The 23,975-nt window shown below is 46.0% G+C and overlaps 1 protein-coding gene across 1 annotated transcript; it reads right to left on the bottom strand.

Annotated features, from left to right (window-relative positions):
* Window positions 1-556: 556 nt before the first annotated feature.
* Window positions 557-23,159, bottom strand: PTGER4 (prostaglandin E receptor 4). Its single transcript, XM_066602392.1, has 2 exons — window positions 22,076-23,159; window positions 557-3,964 (listed from the first exon to the last, which is right to left on the bottom strand). Exons 1-2 carry the CDS (start codon window positions 22,922-22,924, stop codon window positions 3,374-3,376), a joined length of 1,440 nt encoding a protein of 479 aa, XP_066458489.1. The 5' UTR covers window positions 22,925-23,159; the 3' UTR covers window positions 557-3,373.
* Window positions 23,160-23,975: the final 816 nt, after the last annotated feature.

Here is a 23,975-nt window from a genome sequence, read left to right on the forward strand (position 1 = left end):
AGTGGGAGGAGCCTAAACAAGTCTGTGCAGCATGGAGAGGCAGTCTCTTGTACAGCAGGGGGATTCTGTACACATGTAATGTGATCACTCAGTGATTTTCTATCATGTTGAGTGTGACTAACCTGCCACTGGTGACTGATGGTGCTCAGAACATTCAAGGATTTTGAGCCACTGATAGTATCTCCAGCCGGCACGTAATAAGCAAGTGACACAACAATAAGCAGTATACCACCCACATGACATATAGAGGCGTTTTTGCGTACACAGGCACGAGTCCATCAATGTACAAGCATTGTGCGCAACATGATGCATCACTGAAAAGTCCTTCCCTGATTTCCTTTGTTCTTTGACATTGATCTTGAAAAGATTGGAGCAGACTACCAATCCTAATGCAGGGCCGATATACAGATGTAGCAGAGCTAACTGGTGATGTTGCAGTGCGTTTACTATGGTTTACATAGGACTGCATTATCTTAACCCCTTTGTGACCAGCCAATTTTGTGCCTTGAGGACCAAGCGATTTTCATTATTGCAAGAGCCATAACTTGTTGGCGTAACTATAGAAGATGCAGGGGATGCCGTTGCACCCGGGCCCAGGAGCCTTGGGGGCCCATAAGGCCTCTCTTCTCCATATACAGAGCCCAGTACTATGAATAAAGCATTATAGTTGGGGGCCCTGTTACAGGTTTTGCATTGGGGCCCAGGAGCTTCACGTTACGCCTCTGCTTGTTGGCGCCGCCATATGAGGACTATAGTTCTGTGGGATGAGTTGTAGATTTTCAGCGCACCACTATGGGGCCCGTATAGTGAGTTGTAGAACTTTTAGCAAACTTTTTTTTTTCGTCAGGGAGGTTGGGGGGAGAACTCTCAGAGATTCCGCCATTGTGTTTAGGTTTTAATTTTACAGCGTTGCCCATTCGTAAATATGGCGCGATGACTTTCCTATCTAATCAGCGGGATTGCTGCGATGCCAAGTTTATAGAGATTTATTTTAGTTTTTACTACTTTTGCACATTAAAAACATGTTTTTGAAGAAAAACAATTGAATCTGCATCGCCGTATTCCAAGGCCCAGAACATTCTCACTTTTCCAGCTGTTTTTGGTCTCGTTTTTTGGCGGGAGGAGCTGTAGTTTTTATTGGCTGTGGATTGCTTTTTATTAATTTTTTTGGGAGGCGATCCAAAGAAAAACATAAATTCTGCCATTACTCTTTAAAAATAATCTTTAAGGCGTTCACTAAGCGAGATAACAAAATATTTTCATTGTCCGGATCGCGGGGTAATATCTATTCATTTATAAATATCTATATTTTATCCATTTCATACAGGTTCTTGTAGGGAAAAATATGTTGTTTTTTTAACAATTTTTAACAATTTTTTTTTTACATTAGATTTTATTGAACTGTTTTAAACACTATTTTTAGTCCTGCGAGAAGACTTGAAGATGCGATCGTGTGCAAGTTTAAAACCCACTAGTGAGGTCAGTAATAAGGCGTATTGTGGTCACAAAGTGGTTAGAGGTTATGCAGCTCTAAATGACTGATGACCCATCATCAGAATTAGGCATCAATAGCTGATTGGCGGAGGTCAGTTACCCAGGACTCCTAGCGATGAGCTGTTTGCCGCATCACTGTATCAGAGTACGGAGCTGGAAACACACACCTCCATACACACCACAGTGGCCTGACATGGTATTGCAGGGATAGTTCACCTTGAAGTGAATGGGAAATGTGCCTGTAGTACCATGCCAGGCCACTGCAGTGTGTACAGAGCTGTGTGCTTTTAATGGGGAGAGGTGAGTAAGTGCTGATTTTGTATTGTAATGCATGGGGGACCTGTTTCCTTAACTTGGACAACATCTTTAACCCCCACTGAAGTGAATGAGAGTTACGGAAACAACTTAGAGCGCTGTGCTATGCTGTTTTTGTAACTGTCACTTGAAAGTTAAGGAAAAAGTGTAAAGCTTCCACGTCAGCTTTTTGCCTCTATAGCTGTTGAGGTGATCAGAAAACCAGCCATTGGTTTCTCAACCTGGAAATACTGAGATAGGACAACCCCTTTAAGGCAATCCTCCGGTCTCGGAAACAAAATTTAGAGGGGGGAGGGGGGTAAATAATATTACCTGCCGTCCTTCTTTTGGGCTAAAATCTGCTGATTTGCAGCACAGTTTTTGGTCTTCCAATATGGCTGCCTCATGCTTTTGATGCACACTGTGTATTGGGAGTGCCTTAGACTACCAATATACTACACATGTTCTTTGATTGACCAGTACTGCCCACATGAGCCACTCTGGCCAATCCAGAAGCACCGTGAGCTGCCTCGGACTAGTGATGCATCAGATAGCGAGAGGAGAGGTGCTGCCATATTGGAAAACCAAAGAGGAATCGGGAAACGCCTAATCCATGGGTGATATGAGAGCTGAAAATAATATTACTTTCCCTCTCTGGTCATGGGATAAATTTTGTCTCAGGGACCGGAGAGTGGCTTTGATGACAATGGTAAAATCTATCTTGATGGAATGTCTGGGGGTTGAGTCTAAGCCCCTATTAATGCTCTTTGGGGCTCTCTGAGAAGTAAACACAAGAGGGGTCATGAGAGAAGGCGCCAGATGGCTAGTCCATCTAATATTTGACAAAGTGATCAAGTTGGGTCATGTTGAGTTTTATGGACTGGATTACATTTGAATGATCCTTACATCAAGTCCCGCTCACTCCGGTGGCAAGAAGTAGCCATATTGTTTTACAGTGTTGATGTGCACAATCTCCACCACTGGCCTTTAGTTATCAATGTTACCAAAAAGTGTCACAATTTAGTGCAAAACCTTCCTTTTTTAAGGACATTCATAAAAGCTCTCGGCAATATTCTAGAAAACGGAGGATATTGCCTAATAATTCTCTTATCTAGACATTTGAATCTAAAAAACCTTCTCACGGAGAAGACAATAAATACATTAAAAATCCCACATACAGACATAGTCATCCATAGAAATTCACATTTGTTAAAGCTTAGCTAGACACATAGACATTCATCATCTAGGAGACAATTTGGATTTGTCGGTGAACGTGTCAGGAATCTGATTGATCTTCTTGTCTCCTCTGAAGCAGCCACCGATGGTGGAACTGATCATCGAAAAGTGCCAATGGAAAAGTCAACTGGGTCAGACGACCCAACACCACCTGAACAATGTTGGTGAAGACCACTGCCTTCGCACCATCTCGGGCTTGTCGAGAACCATCTGATTTCTGATGGACATGGACCCAATCATGAAGATGTTTCTACAACAAGACCCTGTCGTTGATGTCACTAGAACATCGTCTTTGGGTTTTACCACAGTTACCAAGATCTAAATGTGCGATGCGGACAATCAGAAGTCGCTATATACATTTCTCTGATACATTCAATGTCTCATCAGGAAAAGTGACATGAAGTGGGTTTCCTTTGGTGCCATTCCGAGTACTGTGTCTCGGCAGAGTCTCGTTTACTAGCAGTACTTGCTCAGAATCTCGATCCTGAGAAGAAACGGACTGGTCGGAACCACGTAACGTCCTGTCTGGAGCTCCTGGGAGATTGACAGCCATAGTAGCCCCTGGTAAAACTGTGCTGCACCGGAAGCTACCGTCGCTTAGTTCAAGAGGGTAAAGTAAAGTTTGGGATGTGGAGCTAACCTCTCGGAGCTCTCTAGATACAAAGGATGGAGAATGACTTGATAGAACCGAGGAAGCTCTTCTGCCCTCAGTACAATTGAAGCTCCCTGCCGAGTGCGGCCTCCTGCCAGTGCCGATCCTGCAGAAGAGACACTTGATCTTTTCGATGACTTTGCTGAGTACAGTCTTCCTCAAGAGGATATAAATCCACGGATCCAAGATAGGGTTCACCGATGCAATTCTGATGGCCTTTAGATCCGGGTTGTGTGTGATGTCCGTCTCTACTGGTGGTTGATAGAGTTGGTTGATGAAAACCCGAACCTGCAAGAGAAAGAAGAAGGACTCCAATGAGTTCTTGTGCGGTAGAAGGTTCTCAACTCGCAAATGCAAAAGCAACACAATTTGAAGTGACATGTAAGACCATGCATGCTATTATTTGCCCGCAAGGTATGAAACGACTGCACCTTCACGTCACCAACAATATACCGCAACCTATATAACACTGTAAAGCCTCAACATACAACTTTATGTAGATCCTTCTAGAATACCGGCTGGCGTGATGTGTAACCATCTGCTTGGCGAAGCACGTTTGCCATAGACAAAACATTGATTCTCCAGAGCCGGGACAATATCACCTCCTAAGTGGAAATCATGTCTGAAATCTAAATATAGATGAATGGAATGGGCCTCGGGCTACTGAATACCAGATGAAGACTTGCGTATCCATCATCCTGCAAATCAGGATGGAGTCTAGACATCACATTGAAGTAGTACACCTTACGACTCACAGGAGCAAAACTTTAAAGGAGTTGACCAAAAATGGAAAACAGGGTCTGCTTTTTTTCTTCTTCATGAAACAGCGCCTCTCTTGTGCAGTGGTTGTGTCTGGTATCACAACTTATCCCAATTGACGTAAACAGGGCTTAGTTGCAATACTAGACACAATGTATCGAACGGAGCTCAATAATCATCTAAGAAGCTTCTCTCAGGTTCAGCAGGTCACCGTGGAGATTACTCATGTGGGATGAGGAGGGACAGAGGCGGAGCCGATCAATGTCTTAGCAATGAAATCACCAGCCAGTTTATTATCTTTCCCCTAAGAGGCTCTTTAACCCCTTAGTGACACGGCCTATTTTGGACTGAAGGACGTAACAAAATTTGGGGGATTTTCTATTTATTTTGGAATATATATATTTTTTTGTATCGCCCCATACCTTTTTTATTTTTCCGTGTTCTGTGAGGTCGTGTTTCATGTGCGACGACCTCTAGTTTTTATTAGTACCATTTTGTGGTACTTACGGCTTTTTTGATGACTTTTATTGTGTTATGTTGAGAGTCGAAATGAACTAAATAAGCACTTTCACTGATTTCTTATTTTTTTTTAATAGTGTTTGCCCCGCAGGATTAACCGTGTGTTCAATGTCTTGTAGGGTCGTTACGGATGCGACGATACTAACCATATGGGTTTAACTTTTTTTTTTAATTTGTCTTTTAGACAAAGCGGGGAAAGTGTGCAAAAAAGGTTTTTTTATCACTATACCTTTATGTCCCTGTAGGGGAACTTGTCCTTGCGATCCTATGATCACTCCAATAATAACCTGCAGTACTTCTCTACTGCAATGCTAATTATTGCTAATTGTAATGATCACAGGCTATGGCAGATCGGGACGCTAATGTCTGGTTGCCATGTAATCGCTCCCTCTGTGAGCCCTTTACATACAGCAATCAACCATGATCGCAGCATCTTAGGGGTTGACAGCAGGAATCAGTGAGAACACCGATCCCCGCTGTTGCAGTTGTAGTCTGGCTCCCACTTTTGGACATAAATTTGTGTGAACTGCTTCCCACCCAGAGCGTACATTTACATCCTGGGGCAGGAAGGGGTTAATGTAGACATATACATTGATGTAATACTAATGTTTGCAGAACGCAAGGATTTCGGCAGGATCAGCTGACTATTTAATGGGCTGTTGAACAATGGCCATTTAGCAAATGTCAGGGTGAAAAAGGAATGGGCATGATGAATTTCCACATGCCCGATCCTTTCTTGTCAAGGGAGATAGACCGCTGCCAGAGGTGTTTGCAGCAGCTTATCCCATCTCCTCATGCAAGAACATGGAAAGATCGGTAGGAATTTGTCAGCCGTAGGTCTATGGCCAGCTTAAAAGGTGCTTCTTCCTCGTTGGCTGCTGACTGACATTGAGCACACTCTTATAATATTTACATTTCACAAGACCAGTTGACTTTATCATCTATTTAAGCAGAACCAACAGTAACGTCTGTTCCAATATCATCAACATCCAAAGCCAACCATGAATTGGCTGACTAGGGCGCCCTCAGGATTTGAACCTGGGAGAGGCCGCTTCTAGGCTCATCCTCGTTGAGACTCAACTATCATTAGGTTCGTCTGCTGACCGAGAATGTTTTTATTCCGAGGTGCGGACTTGGGAATGACTTCAGGCCAAGTATATCTACATTCCTGTGGTTCCATTCCCCTGAGAAGATGATGATCAGCGGTGATCCTTATCATCTCACTTAGGAGACGCTTCTCTAATTGCCTTCACCAATAGAGGCTGGACTAACCGGACTTTGTAAGGGAAGATGTCTGCAGGGTAGGTAATGGTCACGGGAACATTTATTTTTAGAAGAGAGGTCTAACAATCCATATATCTGCTGCTTCTCCAGACACGTCCAGAGATGGAGCTTCTGTACTTCTCTAAGTGCCTACAGGATGGTGTAACCTGCTGGACCAGAGAGCGGCTCCTGATCAGAGGACTGCCCCATAGAGATTATAGGATGATGTACCCTGCTGGACCAGAGAGCGGTTCCTGACTAGAGGACTGCCCCATAGAAATTACAGGGTGTTGTACCCTGCTGGACCAGAGAGCGGCTCCTGACCAGAGGACTGCCCCATAGAGGTTACAGGGTGATGCACCCTGCTGGACCAGAGAGCGGTTCCTGACTAGAGGACTGCCCCATAGAAATTACAGGGTGTTGTACCCTGCTGGACCAGAGAGCTGCTCTGACCAGAGGACTGCCCCATAGAGGTTACAGGGTGATGTACCCTGCTGGACCAGAGAGCGGCTCCTGACCAGAGGACTGCCCTACAGAGGTCACAGGATGATGTACCCTGCTGGACCAGAGAGCGGCTCTGACCAGAGGACTGCCCCATAGAGGTTACATCCAGACATGAAGCCTGGGGCTGATTGCACGCTCCGCACACCGACGTTTGGACTTAATGCTCCAGGCTGTGCGCACGCACTCCCATTGAGGGTGCATGCGTAGTCTGTAGCTTTGCACCGACTTACCTCCCCAGGCACCTGGGAACCTGCCCTACTTAGATTATGGTGCTCATAGCTGATGACAGGTTCCCTTTAAACAATAAGCAAATTGTTGGAAAAATGGGCATCCCCATTAGGAGAGATGATTGGTTCTGGAGGTTTTGGCAGGTAGGACCTCCAGCTGTTTCCATGCACTGATGCTAATGCAGAGCTGACTGAGCGCATACAGGAACCCACAACTTAAAGGGATTGTGCAGGGTTAGAAAAACATGCTCTCTCCGAAAAACAGCGCCACTTCTATCTATAGGTTGTGTGTGGTGTTGCGACTCAGTTCTATTGACATGAATGGGAGCTGAGCTGCAATACCAGACACAACCCACGGAAAAGGATGGCGCTGTGTTTGGATGAAAGCTATGATAACATGGTGCATATCACATGTGAGGCGGATATTGTGTCATTGCATGCTACGATCAGTAGTTTCCAATCTGCGGCTTTCCAGTATGTGGCAGAACTACAACTCCCAGCAGGGCAAAGTGTGCTCAGATTTGTGGTTTTCCAACATCTAGAGATTGGAGAACACCATTGTGCGCCGTACAGCAGAGAAGAGCTGCAATGGATGTCATGTGCCAGAGTGACCAACAGGTGGCAGCTTCTGCAAATCCTTGGTAATAAGTGAAGCAGCGATCTGTATGCCTTGTATTACAGATGATATAATGTCTCAGCTGGCCAAATCCTGATGTGTGCCCGACCTTCAACAAACAAGGCCAAAATCTCCCTGCAAGGATGTAGCAGAGCTGAATTTGTCATTTGGCACAACTGATGATCATGCCAGGATGTGTTATCTGCTACTGCAGTATCTTGATGAGGATCTCCAGCCGGGAGCTTCCTTTCTTCTGCCACTTCCCCCGACACTCCTCTATTATAGGGCTCGTTCATGTTTTTAACAGACGTTCCATTCGGAACTTCTGTTGCACATTTTCGCTAAAATTCCGGACAAAATAGCGCAGCACGCAGCTCTGTTTCATCTGTGAAAATACCAGAGGGCATTACGGAACCTAAATGGACCCCATTAAAGCCCGTTCAGCACCATTTGGTTGTGGCGGATCCATTTATAGCAAATGACAGATCCGGCTCTGCTACATCTGTAGTATCAATGGGCTCCTCCTGACTTGTTTTTCTGGATCCTGACACTTCTACTTTAGGGCTTATTTACAGGGGTGATAAAAACGTGGACATTTTGTGCGTTCGCTAGACGCGGAACTTGCATGTTGTATTAACCCATTGCTTTCAATGAGTTAATTCACACAGTCATTTCGCTTGCACTGAGAGACAGAAAAACGGAAGCATGCGAAATCGCAGAAATCTCGCTCATCATTTGCTTAAAAACATGGCAGTGTGCTCGCATGGCACTGGCGAGCTTCATACGAGTGCGGTGCGATTTTTAATTTTTCTTTATTGAAACAACATACGATTTTGATGCACATGAAAAATGCGCGTAAAAATTGCATGTTCAGTGATGCATTTTCTCGCAAAATGCTTCACACTCGCAAATAAAATCATGATTTAAGGGATATCGTAACTCGCCCATGAAAATCTGGTCTCAGAGTTATAGTAAATGACAAATTCAGCTCTGCTACATCTGTAGTCCCAATAGGTTTGTTCTATTGGATCATGATCCCTCTCCCTTAAAGGGACATTCCCATATTTGTATCCACAGGATATGCCATAAATATCTGACAGCTCGGGGTCGGACAGAACAGGCGCAGTATGAATGGCCGCACATCGTCCTGTATACTCCATGTGTCTCCACTGTATACAGTTTGTATGTAGATATAGAACAGCTGCTGGAAGGATGAAAGATGGCATCAGCGCCTTGACATTCCAGCAAGACTCAAGAACCTACAACCAGGCATCGAGGGGCTGATTTAAGACCCCTGAGAGATGGACAGTATGTAGATTACCTAGCAGAACCAGGCCTGGTGGGATGAGCATGTGAGGAAGAATTCCTTAAATACAGATGTAGCAGAGCTGTGTTTGTCATGTGGTTCACAGAGGTATTATTTAGAGTTGCAAGTAAACTTACAACAATTACTGGAAAGTCCTCACAATTCACACACAATGCAGCCCCCGGACTATGTAATCACACATTGAGCTCTGCTACATCTGTGAAATTGATGCGCTGCACAATGCAGGCGAGTGATTAAAGCCCCGCACCCTCCGGGGATCCTCAGCAGACGCCGAGCCCACAATACGAAGTATCTTCTACTGAAACGTAGAAAAGGAGCGATAAAGAGGTTACAGCGCAGACACATCTCGCACTAATCCAATCTACTCGCAGATGCCAGGGGCTCATTTCCAGAAGTCGCAGGAAGCGAAGAATTCCAATCTGGTTTTCTTTTCTGTCATTAAATGCATTGAAGACCCCGCAGCAACCTAATCCGTGTCTGCAGAGGTTTACCAGATGTAGCAGAGCTGAGGTTGTTATTAAACAATGATTGTAAATATCACAATGTGACTTTTACATAGGACTGCAGGTAAAACCCGCTGCAAGTCTTACGTCACAGAGGTAACGCAATGCACTAACAATGTATATAGCCAGGAAGACACATTCAGTTCTGTATATATCTATAGGGTATTCCTGCACAGTATATATGATAACCTGTAACAATAAGGCACATTCAGCTCTGCTACACCTCTAGCATATTCCTGCACAGTATGTGATTTCCTGTAACCATATAACACATTCAACTCTGCTATATCTATGGGATATATGTGATTCCATGTAACAATATAACATATTCAGCTCTGCTACATCTATATATTATTTTCACAGAGTCTAGAAGATTTTCTGTAACAATATCGCACATTCAGGTCTACTACATATATGGTTTATTCCAGCACAGCACGTGTGATTATCCGCAACAATATGGCACATTCAGCTCTGCTACATCTATAGTGCATTCCTTCCTACACAGTATTAGTGATTTCCTGTAACTCCGGAGAGCCGGTTATAACGAGTCTCTACCTGTAATAAGGAGGTTACGGCAGTTATATACTGTACCTGCCGGCTATATGACTGCATCCTGAACCAAAAGGCTATATGTTGCTATTGTTCTCTCTTATCTGCCATTTCAGGCCATCTACAGAGTCACTACTCTATAGTTGCCGCCTTTCGAAAAGTTCCATAAATATACATAACTGATAGTATCAGCTGTATATTAGGGTTGGGGGTTCTTTAAGACTCGCCATCTAGGGGGGGGTTGTAGTCCTGCTCCATGGAGCCCCCTGCTGTATGGGCCGGTTCAATAGGTTTGTGTCTCCCCCCAATCTCGTTACATCTAGAGGAGGATGTGGATGTACCACCCCACAGCAGTATTATGCGATAAAGAGCAGCGCAGCCGCACGGCGCAGTCATAGGAACTGCACTAAACCTCCCTGCGTGTCGCCTCATACACGTATAACCTCCAGTCGGTGGAGACGTAAAGATCAGGGTCCCAGGTAACGTCCAGCTCAGGGGCCACAATGCAAAATCTGGACATTTTGCACCCAAACTGTTGTACACGAAGTTAATAAACCTGCCGCTTTTTATGGCTCCTTTTAGTCGTTGCACCCTCCTTTGTATGCCAATGGGCATGCCAATTACATGGGGAGATCTGTGTCAGAATTCTTGGCACATTTGCCATAGTGTATCTGCCTCAATGTGTTATTCCAAATGTCAGGACTGCAGGGGACAGAGAATGACACAGAAAGCTCCTGCAGTTATCTGTGAATCCCCGTGTCACACCTCGGAACAAGATATAATACTAGGTATAGCAAGCTCAAACCCTGCACTACACATAACATGTTCCACCCCTGCACTAGACATAACAAGCTCCACCCCTGCACTAGACATGACAAGCTCCACCCCTGCACTAGATCTAACAAGCTCCACCCCTGCACTAGACATGACAAGCTCCACCCCTGCACTAGACATGACACGCTCCACCCCTGCACTAGACATAACACGCTCCACGCCTGCACTAGACATAACAAGCTCCACCCCTGCACTAGACATAACAAGCTCCACCCCTGCACTAGACATAACAAGCTCCACCCCTGCACTAGACATAACAAGCTCCACCCCTGCACTAGACATAACAAGCTCCACCCCTGCACTAGACATAACAAGCTCCACCCCTGCACTAGACATAACAAGCTCCACCCCTGCACCAGACATAACAAGCTCCACCCCTACACTAGACATAACAAGGCTCCACCCCTGCACTAGATATAGCAAGCTCCACCCCTGCACTAGACATAACAAGCTCCACCCCTGCACTAGACATAACAAGCTCCACCCCTGCACTAGACATAACAAGCTCCACCCCTGCACCAGACATAACAAGCTCCACCCCTACACTAGACATAACAAGGCTCCACCCCTGCACTAGACATAACAAGCTCCACCCCTGCACTAGACATGACACACTCCACCCCTGCACTAGACATAACAAGCTCCACCCCTGCACTAGACATGACACGCTCCACCCCTGCACTAGACATGACACGCTCCGCCCGCTCACCCCTGCACTAGATATAGCACAGTGTATCAGTTGTGCCTGGAGTTTCCCCCTAGTGTCTGGTTAGCGGTAGATACTCCAGCAGACAATGCTGAGGTTTCCCTCTGGATTTCCCTGCTTTTGCTCATTGATTATCTCTATTTCTGTCCAGCACCCGGAGGGTTAAATGAGGTCGCGTGTAACAATTTTAACCAGCAGTAAATTGACCCAGCTGCCCCTGCGCTGCGGGGTAAACACGACTGTAACAACATGTGCGGGTCCTATCAGGAACACAATGCCACCCAGTTATTGCGTCTGTATTAATTACACCGCAACATGGTGCTTATCACCGGCCTCAGCTAATATTTATCCGCGAAGGTGAAATTATTGATTGGTCAGCGCCAACAATGTCTGCAGGGCGGATTATCCTGAACGTGTGACTCCTCACGGGGACAACAGCTGCCATTACTTACTGTAGTGAGGGAAGTGCCGTCACGTGTCTGCAGGCGGCGTACAAAAACATCCAAAAACACCGGAAGCATGGGGGAGCGCTAATTAATATTGGAAGACGGGAAAGTTCTAAGGGGCGATTGGAAAAGACCGCAATGATAGTAGTCAGGGGCCGTATTAAGGGGTATACGACCTGTGCTTGCCGAAGGGGGCGCCATTGTTTGCCTGGTATCGGACTTTGGTGATGACTCCTAACCTTAAATGTATAGCGGTATTTTTAGGCTTTCTATAGCACATTTATTAGATTTGTTTACGTATAGAACAGGTATTATTTGAGCACAGTATGGCGGTATTTACTTTGCGTTACACTAGTATTTGATTGTTTACACATATAGCGGTTCTTGTATGGTGGTATTACATGAGCACTATATGGTAGTATATCCTTAAGTATCCTTAGGTATTGTGCGGTACTGTTATTCAATTACTTCATGTGTACAGTAGTTAGTAGAGCACTGTATGGCGGCTTTAGTTAATCTATATATGGAGGTACTTTGGTATTTTGACATGATTATCTGTCTACTTTATCTATAGTGCTGTTACTACAGCACTGTGTAGCGGTATTATGTGGGCGCTGTCTGGCAGTATTTACTTATGTGCTGTGTGACACTATTATTAGATTACTTTACAGAGAGCTGCTAATACAGCCATGTATGGCAGTTTTATTTGAGCATTGTTTAGCAGTATTAGGCATTGTGTATCACTGTATTTCATTACTTTACACATAAAGCCTGAATTTGAGCACTTTATGGGGGTTTTAGTTGCATATCGTATGAAGGGATACACTAAGGCGTTGTGTGACGCTACTATTTAGGTATATTACTGTTGCAGTATATGCTGGTAGCGGCACTATATTGTATGATGCTCAGGTAACTTTATGGAAGTGTTATTTTGGCAATGTATAGCAGCATGATGCTTATCATTTTGCACTATATGACGGTACGCCACATGAAATCAATGCTTTTTGTGTCCGATTTTTCCTCTCTTGAGGCCAATAATTTATCATAACACCAACAAAGGTGTGCGGCCAGGAGATTAGCTGCGGGGTACGGTCAACAAGGGATTGGTAGCTAAAAATACTAAGCAGCGAGATCGCTTCACTCATCAAGAGACGACTGCGTACACCGAACGAGCAGAACAACAACCCTCCACATGTGCCGAGAGGTAATGATATAAGAAGAACTGAGATATCCTGACATTTGGTAGCTCTTAAAGGGCGACTTATATGATGATGACCCCTAATAGACCCTAGTAGGACATACACTATGTAGACAAAAGTATTGGCCCCCCACCAATCCTGTGCTGTCAGGTGATGTGTGAGCATTAGGTATAAAGGAGAGGATCACACATCATATCCCAGTACAGAAACCATCAGGTGCCCCCAGGTGTAGAGCTGACAACGGGGTCTGGTGGTGGGATGTCACCAGGTGTAGAGCTGACAACGGGGTCTGGTGGTGGGATGTCACCAGGTGTAGAGCTGATAACTGGGTCTGGTGGTGGGATGTCACCAGGTGTAGAGCTGATAACTGGGTCTGGTGGAGGGATGTCACCAGGTGTAGAGCCGACAACGGGGTCTGGTGGTGGGATGTCACCAGGTGTAGAGCTGACAATGGGTGGTGGGACGTCTCTAACCAATCAGTCGGGGACATCGCAGCATTTTTGGACCTTCCAAAGTCCACTGTTAGCCATGTTATTGGGAGATGGAGACCATCCGGTGTTGTGGTGCCGCCACGCTCAGGGAGACCTCGTAAACTTTCTGAACGTTGCCAATGAAGCCATCTGCTCTCGCTCAGGGGGTCTCACCGACCATTGGAATATCCATTAGTACAAGAACTATCCGTAGGGAACGGAATGTGAAGGGTTACTATGGATGAGTGGCTGCACACAACATCCCACCAGTAAAAGCACAGCAGCGCCTGCAATGGGGCTCGGAGCATCGGACTGTAAATGAGTGGAAGCGAGTACTTTGGATAGATGAATCACAGGACACCATCTTCCCATCGGATGGCGCACTTGGGTGTGACGGTTGCCTGGAGAGCGTTTTTTATATGACTGCATCGTCCCAACGGTGACGTTTGGAGGAGATTCTGTTATGGTGTGGGGGGTTTCGGCTAGGAAGGACTAGGGCCTTGGTTATAGCGAAGTCCACCCTTAACATCAATGGGTACAGAGACATTCTGGACAATGTGACATCACCTACCCTGTGCCAATACTTTGTTATAGCTCTGTGTCTCTACCAACATTACCGAGCACCCTGTCATACGGCACGCAGGTTTGAGGAGCAGAACGTCTGCAAACTTCATTGACGCCCAAAGTCCAGACCTTAATCTTATTAAGCATCTTTAGGATAAACTAGAACACAGTATCCATACACAACCAACACATCCATCATCCCCCACATCACTATCTGAAGATCTCCTCCAGGAATGGAAGCAAATCCCTCCACACATCTATGGGAATTTGGTGGAAACCGGCCTACAAGGGTTACTGCAGTCATTGAGGCTGAAGGCGGCCAACACTGAATGGAAAAATGTGAACAAAATCGAATTCCATCCCCTTCTGTGTGTCCAATACTTGTGTCATCATAGTGTCTGATCAGGGGTCTCATCCAAGGTGACACAACCGGATTCTCTGGTCAATACTGCAAGGATTTGGTCGCTGACTAGAGCCGAGCTCCCTGCCAGCTCCATCAGTATCTCAGGCGATGAATATTAGCGTCCGGCCGTCACTTGCGTTATTCTTGCTGCACTGGAAACCAGAACAGGATAAGAAGCTATAAAGCTAATTGCCGTCCTCGCAGCAGTGATGACTGCGGAGCAGCGCTCATCCCTCAGGCCGCTGACATTTTTGCATTTATTGTTGTCATGGTGCTAAAATATTTTCGTGGCTTATTTTCTCAACTGCTTAAAGGGGTTGTCCCGAGGCAGCAAGTGGGTCTATACACTTCTGTATGGCCATAATAATGCACTTTGTAATGTACATTGTGCATTAATTATGAGCCATACAGAAGTTATAAAAAGTTTTTTACTTACCTGCTCCGTTGTTAGCGTCCTCGTTCCCATGGAGCCCGACTAATTTTCGCCCTCCGATGGCCAAATTAGCCGCGCTTGCGCAGTCCGGGTCTTCTGTAGTCTTCTATGGAGCCGCTCGTGCCAGAGAGCGGCTCCGTGTAGCTCCGCCCCGTCACGTGCCGATTCCAGCCAATCAGGAGGCTGGAATCGGCAGTGGACCGCACAGAAGAGCTGCGGTCCACGAAGCAAGAGGTTCCCGGCGGCCATCTTCACAGGTAAGTATAGAAGTCACCGGAGCGCGGGGATCAAGGTAAGCGCTCCGGTAAGCTGTCTGTACGTCCCTGCATCGGGGTTGTCTCGCGCCGAACGGGGGGGGGGGTTGAAAAAAAAAAAAACCCGTTTCGGCGCGGGACAACCCCTTTAAGACTCAACGCCAAAAAATGCTGATGTGACTCAATCTTCGGTTCCAGCCCAAACTCCCCGGTGAAGACGTTTAATGAATTAGTGCAATTAGTTATTTGATGCCAATTTCATTGTCTCCTTGACCTTTCAGTGTTTTTCGAGCAGACCGCCCCACGCCCTACTGTAATAATGCCGCCGCTCCACAGCCCAGGCACGTTGCACCAGCCGTGGTGAATACAAAGCTCTTGGCATAGAAGATGGAATTCCATGAAATACGAGCTGGAGATGTACGGGATGAATGATGGCGTTGTGCACCCGCCTGCAGGCGATTATAGTACAAGGGTATTGCCATAGTGGCCCTCCGGGCACTTCCAGTTGGGTCTATTAATACATGCGCTGGTAATAGAGGACGGGAGGATTAAGTCACTACCGGAAAGTTCTCTGCTGCATAGAAACATAAAGTGTCAGAAATGCATAGAGATCCGTAATATATCCATCTTAAAGGGGATGTCCAGGGAGGAAAACCAATTTCCATAACCCTATTAGTGAGTTTGGAGTTAAAGGGGTTCTACTACAATTGCAAATGTTCCCCTATACAAAGGATTAGGCGGCTTCACACACGGTGTATTTGCGCGTGAACGAGGTTGAAGAGGTAGATATGCGGGTGATCAGTGGGATCCCCTGTCAATCTCAAGACAGGGTGTCCCGTGTCCCCTGTCCTCCTCACCCCTGCAGTGAATGGAGCACCAGTCATGCACGCCATTCACTTTCGTTGGGACTGTGGGGATACCGTGCGGCACCCGCTGTGATGCTTCCATCAGCCCCATTAAAATGACCCCCACCGATCAGCAAGTTACCCCTGTCCTGTGTAGTGGAGGCCGGCATGGACGTCATCAGTGACATCCTGGAAACCTGCTTTGGGTTTCTACATTAGAAGCCCATGTGACCGGTTTACGGGATGTCACCTATTAGACACCGTGGTGCCAAAACTGTGAGTGTACATGGTTTAAGCACCCTTTAACTCACACTATTAAAACTTTTGGCTAATGATGTTTTACTGGTCACTTGAATAGGGCAGAGCTGCAATACCAGGCATGGCCTATGGGCAGAGGTGGCGCTGTTTATAATCACGATTAGCTACTTTTTCTGCGTGCCTCTATTCACAGTAAACAGGCAGTTGCTCATAAGTGAGCGACTGCCTGTTTACACGGCTGATCTGTCATTCGGTTTTCTGCATTTAGAAACTGAATGATGAATGAGAAGGGAACGAATTCTCATTCGTCACTCAGTTGGGGCATTTACACTGAGGGGTGATCGTTCTGATTGCCGCTGGATGCAGGAATATAAAACATTCATCGTCCCGTGTAAAAGGCCCTTTAACCGCACGATCGTGCTGAGGACAACTAACCGCCAGCGAGGACGCAGCGTCCGGTGCCGCAGGCTGCAGTGTGCACCAGCTGAGACCGTGTTTACGGCTGAGGTGTCAGCCGGGATTTACTGTCACTTTTACCCCAGGTGAAAACGTATGGTTGTTCCGGTTTGTCCAGAATCTCCGACGGGAAGTAGGAGCCGGGAGGAAAGTGTCATTCAGCAAAAGTCATTATTGTCACCCAGCATTCCTGCACCCCTGAATGGCAAATCTAGGAAGCGCTGTACGATATGCTGGGACATGTAGTTCTGCAGCACGTGGCGTAGAGCAGTAGGCAGGTTATATTACACTGTCATGTTGATGGGAGGGTTCGGTGGACATGCTGAGACTTGTAGTCTATAAATGTTGGGAGTGACGGTTGCTCATTATTTCATGGGAAAGTTCCATAAAGTTCGGCTAGTCAGAACATGTTGGGACCTTCTGCATATTTTTACATACTTGGGGCTCATTAACACGCAGGTGACATATTCGGAAATACGCTGCATATTACCGTGACTGAAAATCGCATTTGCCTGCGGATTTCGCCCGCTGCTTTGGGTTTATGTGAATACTCTGCATATAAAAGGGTCTCCTGCACATCGATCGCACCGACGGGACGGCCATGCCTTGGCTGATGAGAGTTGCGTACAATAAGCAGAGCATAGAACCCATTCATGCCAATGGGTTCTTCCACATTAACTATTTTTTTGGCGCCCATTGCGGTTGCGCACAAACAATAGGAGCTGCTCTATTTTCTTCCATATCTGTGCACAAAAGGGCCCCATAGAAGTCTACAGGGTGCGCAATACGTAAGGAGATGTATGAAAGACTGCACAAAACCGCAGGACAACTTTAGGCTAAATAGCTTTTTGTATCAGGGCGCGGGGTGGTGGTGGGCGCGGGGTGGGGGGTGGGGGGTGTCGCTTGAATATTAACTGGCCCTGAGTGCGCAAAAACATACAGTACTATGAATAACTCAACCTCGTTCACTGCGCAAAGACATCGTGCCGCAACATGCGTGAATACCAGTGAATGGAACTTATTGATCTCAATGGGTGCGTTCACATGAGCGTATCATTTACGCAATCGCGGCATGGCCTGATGCACATTTGCGCTTCGCAAGAACCAATTGAAATCAATGGTAGTTGAAGGTGGCCAACGGCGATCAAAACTTTTTCAACATGTCCTTATGATATGTCCAAAGTTTTTCATAGGAACAGTTACACTTCAAATAAAGTTGGGCTTGTCCGAGTATGCTGGGACTTGTAGTTCTGCATGTTCTAACATACTTAAACTTTTCCTGCAGCCTCAGGTCATCCTCAGACAGGATTCTATGAGGACACCATAATGAAGGAACGTGCACCCAGTGAGGTCAGAGTCACCGCTAGATGATACTTGGGAAGTATAAGACACCTGAGATGACGTGCAACATTCCAGAACTGGCAGCAAAGGGGTTAAATCATTTCCCGCAACTTGTCGGGACTGAGGATGGGTTGACCCCCATGTGAATCCAGTTGTACCCCCTGTGTTTGGATACTTCTGCCACTGACTCTGATTCTAAATTCTCGGTGGATTCTGTGAGTTAGTATGGATTCTGGCGCGGCATGCGTTCCGCGAACGTCTGGCACGGATTTATTGCATTTTCTCCGCAGGTTCCTGTATGTTAGAAATCCGCAACAACAATTCTGCAAGGCGACTATAATTCCGCAGCAGAAAACTTTTCCATTGCGGAATTTAAGCCTGCGCTTTTGAAGTAAAGAGACGTGGATTTTATCAGGTGCGGAATTCAAGCCCCAGAGGGATAACATTGGGACGCAGAAATGTCCGCATGGACTAATTCCGTCCCGTGTGGAGGTTCCCAAGGAATAGGCTGCCCATAGGCGTCTATGGATGCCGGACAGCACAGGTCTTGATCTGGATATATACAGCTAAATGTACAGTATGACCAACACTAGATGGCGACACAGAGAATGACATCCATTGTGTGTGGGAGGCTGTGATAGCGCTGGGGGGCTCTGACACCTCTGAACACCAGGGATGCATCAAGTACAGAGAGGAGGCGGAGGAGAAGGAAGCATACAATGTGATGGAAGAACAGAAACAGATACAATCACTGCTCCCTCTAGGCTGTGCATTCTGGAAAGGAAAGAGTTAAAGCAACATATTAATGAGGATTAATGAGCCCCATAACAGCGCCATCTGTCTGCAGGGTTTGGAACTTTTAACTCTATCAGTTGCAAAGAAGAAACTTAGATATAATATTAGAGAAGAGAAGAATGATACAATGTGAACAGGCTGCGACTGGCCCACAGGGGAACAAGTGAGTGGCCTAGTGGCCCCTGAGTCAAAGTGGACCCCCAAATCCCCACAGGATCTTCACATATTGGATGAATGAGAGTCTACCAATTTCAGCCATATCCACCATATCTCCATATACTGCAGTGGAGATAGTGCCGCACACAAACACAGCCACCTTTCTGCTGATGTAGGCTGCCTTCACATGAGCGTATATACATAGCTATTTACCTGCGTATATAATGCATTGAGTCCAATGCATTTATTCACATGGCCCAGCGTATATACGCACGTGTGAAGAAGCCCGTATATGGAGAATACAGCGGTGAGGAGTTTGTAAAAGAGGATCAGGTAATATTTGCATGTCGCTGCACAAGGAGCCTCCAGAATGAATATTACTGCTGGGCCTTGGGCATCCCAAGTCCGACACTGAATGTACAGGAAGAATAGAAGGATACAAAGTGGAGGAAGAACAGAATGATACAGCCGATGGAAAAGTGCAGAAAGAAGACATTGGGGCGTATGTACTGAAAGACAGTGCAAAGGTAGACTAGACGGTCTTAAAATGGGCGAGATGTATCACTGAATGATAAATATGTCGAATTTTAAGACTGTCTAGTCTAAGTTTAGACCACCTATTAGTTGGCTTAGTTTATGCCAAACATTGCGCCAAAATGTTGTGGCAATCTTGCACACGCCCCTTTTCAGACAAGTCAGAAAAACTGTCCGAAAGTGTCTAAAATCAGGTGATGAATGTGGCACAAGCATGGAAGTCAGTTTTCTGTTATAATTTGCACTAGAAAACTGTTGCATTTTAAATAGTAAATAAGCTCCGATGTGGAGGAGGAAAAAAAGGTCCAGTGAGAAGGAAGAACAGAAAAACACAAATGTGATGGAAGATGAGAGGAAAGGCCATAATGTGAGGAAGACAAGAAGCTCCAGCATGAAGGAAAAACAGAAGCAATGACTGTTCCCTCTAAGCTGCGTGCTCTGGAAAGGAAGGAGTTAAAGCTCCATATTAATGAGGATTAATGAGCCCAATAACAGCTCTACCTGCCACAGAGGATGGAACGCTATCATCTCCAGAGCGCAGCGCTTAGAGGGAAGGTGGATACAAAGTGATGGAGGTACAGAAAAGACAGAATATAAGGGGAAAGTTCCAATGTGAGGGAATAGCAAATAATGATGCTACAATGTGCAGAAAGAAGAATAGAAAGATACAACTGATGGGAGAGGAGCAGAAAGGACAGAATGTGAGGGAAGGCAAAACGTCTCAGTGTGAAGGAAGAACAGAAGGATCCAACCTGGAGGAAGAGCAGAAATACATACAATCACTGATTCCTCTAAGATGTGCGCTCTGGAAAGGAAAGAGTTAAAGCAACCTAATAATGAGCCCAATAACAGCTCTACCTGCCAAAGGTTGGGACTTATAACTCTATCAGCTCCAGAGCGCAGCACTAAGAAAGAACAGAGGATACAATGTGAGGGCAGAAGAACAGAAAGATACAAAGTAAGTGGAGGAAGCAGAGCAGAAAGGACACAATGTGAAGGAAGAACAGAAGAGAACAAATGTGAGGGAAGGAGAGCAGAAAGATACCAGGTGATGGCAGAAGGAAGAAAAGAAAGATACAGAGAAGACAAAAAGTAACACTGTGAAGGAAGGAAAGAAAGATACAGAGAAGACAAAAAGTAACACTGTGAAGGAAGGAAACAATGTGATGGAAAATGCAAAAGATAAGAATGTGATAATTTTAGATATGCAGAAGTGGATACAATGTGATATATATATATATATATGCAGAAGTGGAAAAAATGTGATGGATATGCAAAAGTAGATACAATGTGATGGATATGCAGAAGTGGATACAATGTGATGGATATGCAGAAGTGGATAAAATGTGATATATATGTAGAAGTGGATACAATGTGATGGATATGCAGAAGTGGACACAATGTGATATATATATATGTAGAAGTGGATACAATGTGATGGATATGCAGAAGTGGATACAATGTGATGGATATGCAGAAGTAAATACAATGTGATATATATATATGTAGAAGTGGATACAATGTGATGGATATGCAGAAGTGGATACAATGTGATGGATATGCAAAAGTAGATACAATGTGATGGATATGCAGAAGTGGATACAATATGATATATATGTAGAAGTGGATACAATGTGATGGATATGCAGAAGTGGACACAATGTGATATATATATATATATATATGTAGAAGTGGATACAATGTGATGGATATGCAGAAGTGGATACAATGTGATGGATATGCAGAAGTAAATACAATGTGATATAAATATGTAGAAGTGGATACAATGTGATGGATATGCAGAAGTGGATACAATGTGATGGATATGCAGAAGTGGACACAATGTGATAGATATGCAGAAGGGGATAAAATGTGATGGATTTATGGAAGTAGATACAATATGATAGATATGCAGAATGTTATACAATGTGATGATGTACAGAAGTGGATAGAATGGGACAAATATACACAAGACAGATATAGAGAAGAGGATACACTGTGACGGATATACAGAAGAGGATACAATGTGACGGATATACAGAAGTGGATACAATGTGATAGATATGCAGACGGGGATAAAATGTGATGGATATACGGGAGTGGATACAATATGATTGATATGCAGAATGTTATACAATGTGATGATGTACAGAAGTGGATACAATGGGACAAATATACAGAAGACAGATATAGAGAAGAGGATACAATGTGACGGATATGCAGAAGTGGATAAAATGTGATGGATATATGGAAGTAGATACAATATGATAGATATGCAGAATGTTGTACAGAAGTGGATACAATGGGACAAATATACAGAAGACAGATATAGAGAAGAGGATACTGTGTGACGGATATACAGAAGAGGATACAATGTGATGGATATCTAGAAGAAGATACAATGTGACGGAAGATCAGACATTTGCAGCGTTACTCACCACCAGCGGGATGGAGCAGATGAGGACCACCACGGAGGTGCCGATGAGCACGATGACCATCTGGATCTCTGCTCCCGCCATCCTGCGGAAGCTCCGCCGCCTCCTGAGCTCGCTGATGCGGCTGTCGGTGCCCAGCGAGGTCCGGCGCACGAACTGGCGGTGCATGCGGATGAGCGCGGCGCACACCAGCACGTTACACAGCACGGTCAGCAGGATGAGGAACGAGCTGAAGCCGGCGTACATGTACGAGAAGGCGGCGTGCCGGGACACGTTGGTCCGCCAGTCGATGAAGCACCAGGTCTGCGGGTACTGCAGGGTAGAGCGCCCCACTCCCATGCTGGGCAGAGCGCAGAACAGCACGTTGGACACATAGATGGCACACAGGGTGAGTCCTGCCAGCTTCTTGTCCACGTAGTGGTTGTAGAAGTAGGCATGGTTGATGGCCAGGTAGCGCTCGATGGACATGGCACAGATGATGCTGAGTCCGGAGAGGCCGAAGAAGAGGAGGATGAACGAGCTATACTCACACAGGGCGGCATCGCCCGGCCACTTGTTCTGGATGTAGGTGGCGATGGTCACCGGGCTCACCAGGCAGGTGCCCAGCAGGTCGGTCAGTGCCAGTCCGCACACCAGGGTGTAGAAGGTGGTCTCCTTCTGCTCCTTGCGGGACTTACACAGCACTATGATGGCGATCAGGTTGCCCACCACCCCAAATATGAACATGACAGCTGGGATGGTGGGGGGTCTGCTGCCCATCTGGGGGGCCACCATGCCCAGCAGGGTGTCATTGAGAGTTGCTGTCGTGTTCTCATCTGTATACATTCTGCCACTTTGGAATGTAGCCAGCATGGGGTTAAATCCAGTAGCGGGGCTTCATCAGGGGGTACAGAAGAGCCAAGTGCCAGCAGGTCCTATTCCAAAAATTGCAGGTTAGTGAAGTCGCAGTCAATGCCAGGGAGGCTCAGGGGTGGCTGCTCAGCCTGGCAGTCCATTCTTGGTGGGAGGCATAGCCTGGCATGGCATTGTGTCCTGCAGGGTGGCAGGCTGGCAGCTCTCTCTCACACTTCTGAGACTCTGTCTAAGTTTCCTCCGGTGAAGTTACTCAAGAGTGGTGAGAGGAGGGGTGAGGTCTGCGCTGCCTCCTCCTCCTCGTCTTCTCATTGGTAGCAGGCATGTCACCGAGGAGGTGCTGATGCCACTAAAGATACCAGCTGCTGCACACCTCACTGTTCTGTCTGATCCTCATGTGTAGCCCTCAGAGATCATCTAGGGTCTAGGAGCCTGCTGCCCCTCCACTATTATCACTGTGCCTCCCCGCCCTCCCCAGTATTACTGTATTGCCCCCACTCCTCAGTATTACTGTATTGCTCCCCCTTCGATATTATTACTGTGTTGCTCTCCCCTATTATTAGTGTGCTGCTTCCCCCTACCCTATTATTACCATATTGCTCCCCCTACCCCCTTATGTTACTCCCCCCCCCATTATTACTATGCTGCTCTTCCTTCCCTATAATTAGTGTTGCTCCCCTCCCCATTATTGCTATACTACCCCCTTCCCCATTATTACTGTGTTGCTCTGTCTCCCCATTATTACTACATTGCTCCCCCTCCCCATTATTACTACAGTGCTCCTCCTCCCCCAGTATTAGTGTACTACTCCCCCCTCCCGTATTATCACCACATTGCTCCCCCTCCCCATTATTACCATATTGTTCCCCTTCCCCATTATTACTATATTGTTCCCCTTCCCCATTATTACTGTGTTGCTCTGTCTCTTCGCATTATTACTACATTGCTCTCCCTCACATATTATTAACATATTGCTCCCCCTCCCTTTTATGACTATATTGCTCCCCTTCCCATATTATTACCATATTGTTCCCCCTTCCCCATTATTACT

The sequence above is a fragment of the Eleutherodactylus coqui genome, chromosome 5, assembly GCF_035609145.1.
Source record: "Eleutherodactylus coqui strain aEleCoq1 chromosome 5, aEleCoq1.hap1, whole genome shotgun sequence".
In the NCBI taxonomy this organism is placed as follows: Eukaryota; Metazoa; Chordata; class Amphibia; order Anura; family Eleutherodactylidae; genus Eleutherodactylus; species Eleutherodactylus coqui.